At 45.3% G+C, this 9,110-nt stretch overlaps 1 protein-coding gene across 1 annotated transcript; it reads right to left on the minus strand.

Annotated features, from left to right (window-relative positions):
- Nucleotides 1–7,299: 7,299 nt before the first annotated feature.
- LOC100835322 (glutathione S-transferase 4) lies at nt 7,300–8,721 on the minus strand. Its single transcript, XM_003566513.3, has 2 exons — nt 8,338–8,721; nt 7,300–7,899 (listed from the first exon to the last, which is right to left on the minus strand). The coding sequence occupies exons 1-2, from the start codon at nt 8,537–8,539 to the stop codon at nt 7,421–7,423; spliced, it is 681 nt and encodes a 226-aa protein (XP_003566561.1). The 5' UTR covers nt 8,540–8,721; the 3' UTR covers nt 7,300–7,420.
- Between the last annotated feature and the right edge of the window lie 389 nt (nt 8,722–9,110).

Consider the following 9,110-nt stretch of genomic DNA (forward strand, 5'->3'; position numbering starts at 1 on the left):
ATAAACGAACGGGGCCTCACGAGATAAGTTTCTCAAGGACACTTTTCGTGCACGTGTATGCGCCCGTTAATTTGATCCTCTTTAGTCTTTGGCTACTGCTTTTTGCTCATCGTAGAGTGGACTGTGTAAAAAGTCATCTTCACGTGTACTTATACTTTCTTTACTTATTTTCACACAACCGCATGTATACAAATTAGAACTAAAAATCAATTGTATTTTCTCGGAATCACATGTATTACAAATTAGAACTAAACACCAACTATCATGGACCTAAATCCTTAGTTCGATGACATTTCTAGCATGTATGGCCCACAAAGTAAAATAAAAATAATTTGGCGTGACAACTCATTCTCCAAGACCGTGAAATAACCCGAATTGTCAGCGCACAAATGGACAGAATAAAGCCCTCAATCAAAAAACTGTCAAAACAATACGCATATAGGTCTCCAAACGTCTCCCCTGGACATGAGGGCTTAAAAGAAAAGAAGAGATTCAGTTTAGTGGATGTTTGCAAAACCAACAATGTCTCTTTTTTTTTAGGTCAAACAACCAGCTTTATTAACTTGCTAGAACTTGCTTACAATCAGTCATCGCCCCACGCCTAACAAAAGAAACCTAAAAAACTACTCCCTCTGATCCTAAATTTTTGACTCAAATTTGTCCAAATATGAATATATCTATTTTTAAAAAGCGTCTAGATACATGTAATATTTTGACGACAATTTAGAATCGGAGGGAGTAGTAAACAACTGCTCAACTCTTCGATCTCACTTAAGATAGCAATCGCTGCTCTATGTTTACCACGCTCATCCCAAAGCCGCACAAGGTCAGCACAATCAGTCTGGAGGATGACCAAAGCAAATCCCTGGCAAAGCAACAAGCGTCTCAGCAATGTCTTGTTTGCACTAGTTTGTTTTTCTCGTCGATCACTAATACCTCTCGCTTCATGTAAAAATTTATGTTCTTAACCCCGTTCCTGGAGCAGCTGTTTTCTCTGCTTTTAAATTGTGACTGATGTTGACAAACCACTTTAGGAGAGCTTTTACTGTGTGTTTTACAGAAAGACCCAAAGGGCATTTCATATCAGAATTTCGGCAATGCAGACCAGACCCATATAACCAGGAAAAAAGATTGAAGAAGTCCTTGAAGCCCCCTAGGTGCAATTTTGCCACCAGACTAGTTTCTCTGGTGTCCTTCCTTCAGGCCGGATCACCCTTGTTTCAAACATCTGATGTTAAAATTCCCTCTTATTTAATAGACGAGGTATCTTTTGTTTGATTTGAAAATATATTGGGATATTGGTGGTCTCACTCGAAATGGGTCGTGCCCTAGTTAGCTTCCAGTTATTTTCTTGGGCCTTGAGCTACTTAAATCTACTTTGTTCGGTCATACGGAGGAGAGTGGGCCGTCTTCATTTAGTGTAATTTAGCAGTCCAACTATTCCTACGGTTTCCCTCCGAGACCAGAGTCGTATATATTATTAGTCCCACACCGCTGGCGTACAAACGCGCTCCCCAACATAAATACCTGCCCTCCAGGTTGATGCACAAGCCGGGTGCAGTGGCTTGCGCCTGTAACTCCAGCGATTCGGAGTGCCAAAGAGTTCGTGAACGGGGTTGCAGGCTCGAACCCGAGTTAAGTCCATTGGCTCACTCATGCAGCACATCGAATGGATCACGGATCAGTACACCCATACCGTTTGCAACATGCTGCAGCCATTGGACTAGGCAACATAGGTTGCCGGACAAAGCAAGTCCCTAGGACCTGGCCAAACGGCGGGCATCCATAGCCCCGAGTTGTTTCCTGATGGCTTACACGGATGAGTCGGCGGATGGCCTTCTCTTCCGTGATGCACGGTTCGCTCGTTTTGACCCCTTCGTAAACTCTTTTTCCTAATTAAAAAAAATCTATTGTGCGTTTGTTTCTTTTCCTAGACTTCAAACTCCTTTATATCTTTGCTTTGTGCTAGTTGTTCCGTATATTGCCCTACTTTCATTCGGAACAAAACAAGCAACAGTCGCCGATCTTATTACAGTTATTTGAGCCTTATTATTTTCCCAAATTACAAACCTATTTGCCGTAGGAGTAAAATTGCCCAAAACCCCATGGTCATCTGGTCTCGAAGAGAAACCACTCGGCTCCCTCGTTAGGGTTTGTTTGTGGCTCTATACTGCGTTGCGGTGGCCGGTGGTTGCCTGCTCTGCTCCAGGTTGTGGTTTTTGCAGGATGGTGGTTAAAATTGCCCAAAACCCCACTGGTTGTGTGTGTGTCTATTGCTGGAATTTTGGGTTAGACCCAATGCCCAATCTGAAATTAATTCCTGGAAAAACTCAAAAGCCCATTCATGTAGTGGGATGAGGAAGTGGGAATAGTCCCACCTTGCTAGTTTAGTGAGAGTTGGACCAATATATAAGGTATGTTGGTTCTCACCTCTTGAGCAAGTGAGCAAGGAAAATTCCCACGCACGCTCCTCCTCCTCCTCTCGCCTCGTTGCGCGCCGCGTTTCGTGGATCGAGTTCGAGTTCGAGTTCGAGTTCGAGCCGTGCCGGGTCGTGCTTATCTTTTTGGCAGTTGGAATCCGTTGCGGACGCGTAACAAATCCTGATAATTGCGGAGTCGGTTTTGGTTTTCTAAACCGAACCAAAGTCCGCCTCCGTGTCTATATAATAAGACGACCGCGGTCTCCAGAAAAAAACACACCACAACCCTAGCCGTCACGCCCACGATCCAATCTCGTTGTTCGCCGCCAACTGCTACTCCATCCCGTCGACTGCGTGCACAGATCGCCGAGAGAGCAGGCCTCCGGAACCCCGACCTTCGAGATCCTGCCCAGGAGACGGTCGATAAGGTTTTTAGGGAGCGTTCTCACGCGACTGCTCGCTTCTTCACGTCCCTGTTTCGTCGGCATCTTCATCACCAATGGCCGACGACCTTGGAGATCCCGCGGCTTAGGCTGCCGCTCTAGCTCAGCAGCAGCAGGCTACACAACTCCAAGCCCAGGCAACTGCTGCTGCACAGGCGCAAGCGCAGGCACTTGCCGCTGCTCAGGAGGTAGTCAAGGCTACTGCTGCTGCCGGCGTGAACATCGACGCCACCGGACTCGTCACCGACCTCAACAAACAAACACAAGAAAAGAGTATAGCACCGTACGTAATCTGTTCTTTCTTGTTGATTTTGATTAGTAGTTCTATTATTCATGCCGTGAAATTAGATGACTTTTATTGCTGTGCGTTGGTATTTAATTTGTCTAGTTTCCATGATATAATATGCTACATGTTTTACACATTGTTTTTCTGGATTAAATATTCATCGAAATTACTTAATTACTCAGCATCTATGTACGGTCAATTGTTCACGGCCATTTTAAGAAGATCAGACATTATCTGTATAACATCTAAAAGCCACACACACACGACAGCCAAAAGATAACGGTGAAGCCGCTGCTTTAGCGAAAGTATGAGCATCAATTCCCGAGCGCGACACCGCGCGCTCTGGATCTGGCACTACGGGCATGGGCCGTTCAGCTGATACTTCAGCGGAGCCTTTTCTTCTCCCGTTTTCCCTTTTCATTTTCTCTGGCATTTCCTTTTCTTCCCCATCGTGCGCAGCGTCTGTTCGCCGCCCAGCCGGATGTTCTCCCTACCAAATCCCTCCACTACCAATTAGTGCACTTGAAAATGAAGATTAAAAATACAGCAACCAGAAGCAGGGCGAAGCTAGACCGGGATTCAACCGAGCGTAGATGTTTATGGTTGTAATCCAAGCCATCGATGCGCATTTACATGCTTTAGAGGGGTGCATTAGCTAATCTTTTAGGTTAATTGCTAGTAAAGAATTATTCACCCGGTTGCCCATGTATCCTCTTGAGCCTTAGCCAGCAGCGAACTTATACAGCTGATACGCACGAAAGCTTTCTGAGTGTGTTCGTCAGGGCCATAACACCTCTCAACTAACAGCTTGATTACCTTTATTTGCAGCTTATCCCAACCATAAAATTTTAATCCACAAACGAATAAATACTTAAAAGAAATTTTAATCTGCTAAATCGAGTAATTAATAAATAATATTTTGTTCGGTCCACATAGAAGGGTGGGCCGTCTTTATTTAATGCAATTTAGCGGCCCAGTTATTTCTAATGTTTTTGTTTGATATAAGAGTCTAATAATATATTAGTCTCACATCGCTCACATACAAAAGCATTCCCCAACATAAATACCAACCATCACGGTTGCTATACCAGCCGGGTGCCGTTGCTTGCGCCTGTAACTCCAGCGATCCGGAGGGCAAAAGAGTTCGTGAATGGGGTTGCGGGGTCGAACCTGAGTTAAGTCCATTGGCTGCCTCGTGTCGCGCATAGAATGGATCACAGATCCTTGCGAAGTTTGTGCGGGCCTTTGACCCATACAGTGTTTGTCTCATGTGGCACATCGAATGGATCACAGGTCCGTATGAAGTCCGTGCGGGCCTTTCACCCATACAGTGCGCAATACGGTGCAGCAGGGCATCCATAGAGCCCGCAGTTGTTTCATGGCTTACACGGATGAGTTGGCGGATGGCCTTCTCTTCCGTATGCACAGGTTCGCTCGTTTGACCCCTTTGCTAACTCAAATCTTACATATATCTGCACACTTTTTAGGAATAGATACATCCATTTTTGGGAAATTTGAGACAGAATTATGGAACGGAGGGAGTATCTTTGTTTTTTTCTTTTCCGGACTTAAACTCCTTTATATCTATGCTTTGTGCTAGCTGTTCCGTGTATTGCTGCGCTAACTTTCATTTGAACAAAACAAGCAACAATCGCCGATCTTATTACGATTATTTGAGCCTTATTATTTTAGCAAATTACAAACCTATTTGCCATATGAGTGAGATTGCCTAAAACCCCATGCTCATCGGTATTTATAATTGAGTTTTACTGCAAATATTGAACTTATATTTCCACGTAATAATGTGTTTAGAAAATAGAACCAGCCATCAATTGGCATAGATCCAAATCCTAGTTTGGACAACATTTGTGATAGGTATATGCCCAAAAAGGAAGTAAGGTAGCATACCTTCCTCTCAACAGTGACAACATGTTGTGCGACTTAATTGCTCCTAGGTGTTCAACAACATTTCTAACAGGTAGGGCCCACAAAGTAAGCGCTGGTGTGGCATTTTTCTCCCAATTGTGCTGCCATAACAATTATGTTGCATGACTTAGTGTGGGAAGTCCATAACAATATTAGCTCGCTCGCTTGTGCTCCTTGACATGAATCCTATAGATTTCATCGGGACGGTCGAACGATGGCATGATCCAGAGGCTATCGTTCTGTGTTCCATGAGAGAAAGAACAAAGCAAATTTAGGGATTGGCACCTGGGTGTCGGGAGGATGACCCCGGATAGGGTCAAGACGACACACATTAGCCGAAATGACGAAGTCAAAGCCGGCACAGGCATGTACGTCGGCATCCTTAAGACAAACTAACACTAGGCCGACATACCAAGTGTATGCCGGCATCTCTATCTTGTCTTATGTGATTGCAGGATAAGCACGAGTACTCGGATCTCGGCCAGCGCCGAGATGCCTCAACGGTCTTATCCTCATCGCACGGCGCAAAGTAAAGCAGCGCTATCTTTATCATGGGAAAGCAGTCGCTGCTTACGTTGCGGTGCTAGGTGACTATGCAAAGAAGCACCGAAAGAGAATCAGTGACCGAAGGCGGCCCGTGGCTACAGTACTTGTTGCAGGACGCCAGGAAAAGTAAAGTTGTCTTGTCCCCTGCGGTGCCACACGGAGGGAACCAAGGCGCGTGCCCGGCGGGGACCATAGAAGATAACGCTAGTCTTTGGTCCACATATCATTGTGACATGAGCGGTCCATAAATAGGAGCACTATCCATCCCTGGAGAGTGATACTTCACTTAGACATCTAAGATTTTCCCTTCTTCTTCTTCCTCAAGAAAGCTGCTCAAGGAACACCATACTAGATCTTTGTATCTCGGCTTATACAACAAAGCAGGAGTAGGAGTCTTACCTCGACAAGAGGGATCCGAACCTGGGTAAATCTGTGTGTGCTCTTGTGCTTGTGCGTATTTCTCATCACGTCCTCCCTCCTCCGGTTCCTCCTTCGTCCATCGGCCCCAACATAAACCATCCTATAGCATCTGCCGTGACATCACTACGACATTGGGTGCCATGATGAGCCGGCGAAAATGGATGGCAAATGGGTTGTTCTTGGCAAGTGGTGGCATAATTTGGCGGTTTTATTGATTTGTGGAGTCAGTCTAGTAACTAGTAACTACTCACTCCGATCCATAAGAAGTATCTCAGATTTCAGATTTAGTACAAACTTGATGAAGACTTTGGTACTCACTCCTTGTTTTAGTTGGTCCAGCTTTCTTCCTGCTCAAGGAATTACTACTTTGGCTATAATATTTAGGTGGATTTTTTTTCGTCCCCCAGTGACCTCTGAAAAAACTACTTCAGCTGTAATTAACTTGTTTGTATCATCGTCATAGTTGAACTATTAATCATGGGTATTACCATCTTGGTTGATTTATGTCGAGGTCAATGGAATGGTGCACCGCGCGCCTCGTCCCGTGTACGCGCTGGCGTGCACCGCGCGCCGGCTCCTTTGCGCGATCAGCCCCGGCCAAAACGAGTAAGCAATTGGGCCACGGCCCAACTAGCTTCGTTTAGTCCAGCAAATACATGCTGGGTCAAACCATTTCCCACCCAGTTCCCGTTGCCCCCATTTTGTGCTGCACTTGTAATTTCTTTTGATGAAAGTGACCATCTAGCTCTTGTATTTTCTCCTTTTTGCTATGACTGTTTTTCAGAGGACAGCCAGCTTTTGCTCGTGAACCCATCTTCCTTCACTCGCGTGAAAAGTTCTACTAATGACCATACCAAAGAACTTGCCAAATAGCAATTAAGATAAAATAATCTGATCGTTAGAAGAAAAAAAAACAAGCGATGGCAAATAGCATGGCAAGTAGAAACAAATAACCTGGTCACTAGAGTTAAAAAGTATGGCAATTGAGTGGTGACAAACATCATGGCAACTACGGCCACATGACCTGGTCGCTAGGAACAAAAAAATATGGCAATTTTGCTGTGAGAAAATTTCTAAATTGGTCTCACTTTCCGTAATTTTTTTAAAAAATTGTCGTTTTAGTGGATGCCTAAATTGTTCTCTTTTGGTCAAAACATTTCAATAATACACACAAATTGCAAATCTCTTTTTCATAAACAATTCTCAAATTTGATTGGATGTTGGTCAATTTGATGTGAGAATTTTAGTCATTTGGACGAATTAAAAACCCAAATTGTTGGATATTAGTGATTTCATCGGTGGCCGAAACCATTTTACCATTCATTCGTGCTTAAAGTACAAAAAAACAAATGAAAAAGCATCACAGGCACGGCAGATCATCAATCCTCCGTCTTCTTCTTCCCCACCCCGAAATCCGGAGGCATGGACTCTATCACCTTCCTGGCCGCCGGCCTCGCCTTCAGGTCCTCCCACCACGCCTTCACGTGGGGCCGCTCCTCCACCATGGTTGAGTACTCTGTCTCCATGAAGTACCGCATGATCGGGAAGTGGCAGAGATCGGCGAGGCTGACAGTGGTGCCCCCAGCGAGGTACCTCGACCCCGACAACCGCGCCTCGTACACGTCCAACACGGTCGCCAGCTTGCTGACGTTCTCATCGACGATGGCCTGGTCACGCACACCGCCGAGGAGCTCGACCGCGATGCACTGGATCACGATGGCGCCCGCCGGCGCGTGGTGCTGCTGCGCCTCAACCTCCATCCACACGTCCACCATCGCCGCTGACGCAGGCGATCCGTCCCCGCACAGGAGCTCTGGCTTGTACTTTCGTGCCACGTGTCTTGCGATGGCCCGTGATTCTGCATGAATTTTGAACCATCCGTTTTAAAATATAGGGTGTATAACTTTTGTTGACTGTCAAACCTTTTAAAGTTTGGCCGAACTTTATAGCAAAAGAAATTATCGACACTTACAGTGTCAAACCAAGATAAAATGAAAAATATACTTCACAAGGTATCGAATGATCTTCATTGGCCACCGTAGATGTTGATATTTTTTTCTTGTAAAGCTTGTCCAATTTTAGAATGTTTGACAGTAAACAAAAGTTTTGCGCCTACATTTTGAAATGAATTGAGTAGCCTAAGATATTCATAATTTTATCATAACTTTAACTTCTTATAATTTGAGCAACTATATAGGAAAAATGTATGAATATTGACAAACAATAGATGTCAAATAAGTATTTAGGAACGGAAGTAAAAGTATTTAGAACAAAGTGGTTTTCTGAAAAAGTATACCGAAGAGGGTGAGGTCGCCGTCCTGGAGGACGGGGACCTGGCCGAAGGGGTTCTTGGAGAGAAAGTCCGGGAGACGGTGGTCGCCGGCGTCGCGGATCATGGAGACGAGCTCGCACTCCACACCGGCCTCCTCCAGGCACAGCAGCGCGCGCGCCACGAACGGCGACATCGCCCACCCGTACAGCTTCAACGCCGGCGCCATGGCTAGGCTAGCTGCTAGTTAATTTCTTAGAGATCAAGATTGGATGACGACGGTTGTGCTAGCTTGTTAATTAGCTGCTGCGACTAGTAAATTAAGCTAGATAGCAAAGGAGTACATATCATAGTGGAGTGGGGTTGCTTCGTGGCGTCACTGCTTGCGCCCGTAGTTGAAAGTTTGAGTAAGGTCACACTAGAAACAGAGGCTTCCTAAGAATAATCATTCTTGGCTGGACAAAGTGGCGTTGTTGTGGTCAACCCAGTGACTTTTATGTCATTGACTTGTTAATTTGTTGTTTCAAAGAAACGAGCATCCTTTATGCTTAAGCGTAAATTTCACAGAACCACACTTTTTGTGCCAGTGGTCTCAAAAAAACATAATTGTTACTAACAGTCTCACAAAACCACAACTCTTGTGGTAGAGAGTCTCAAAAAACCCTAAGCTCGATGATTAGGCGGCTTGATGGTGTTTCTGACGACCCGGACCCACAACGTGACATTGGAGACGGGTCAGGGAGGCTGGCGTGGCAACTGACTCGTGGGCCGTGGCATTGGAGACGGGTCGGGAAAACTGA

The sequence above is a fragment of the Brachypodium distachyon genome, chromosome 2 (genome assembly GCF_000005505.3).
Source record: "Brachypodium distachyon strain Bd21 chromosome 2, Brachypodium_distachyon_v3.0, whole genome shotgun sequence".
Taxonomy (NCBI): domain Eukaryota; kingdom Viridiplantae; phylum Streptophyta; class Magnoliopsida; order Poales; family Poaceae; genus Brachypodium; species Brachypodium distachyon.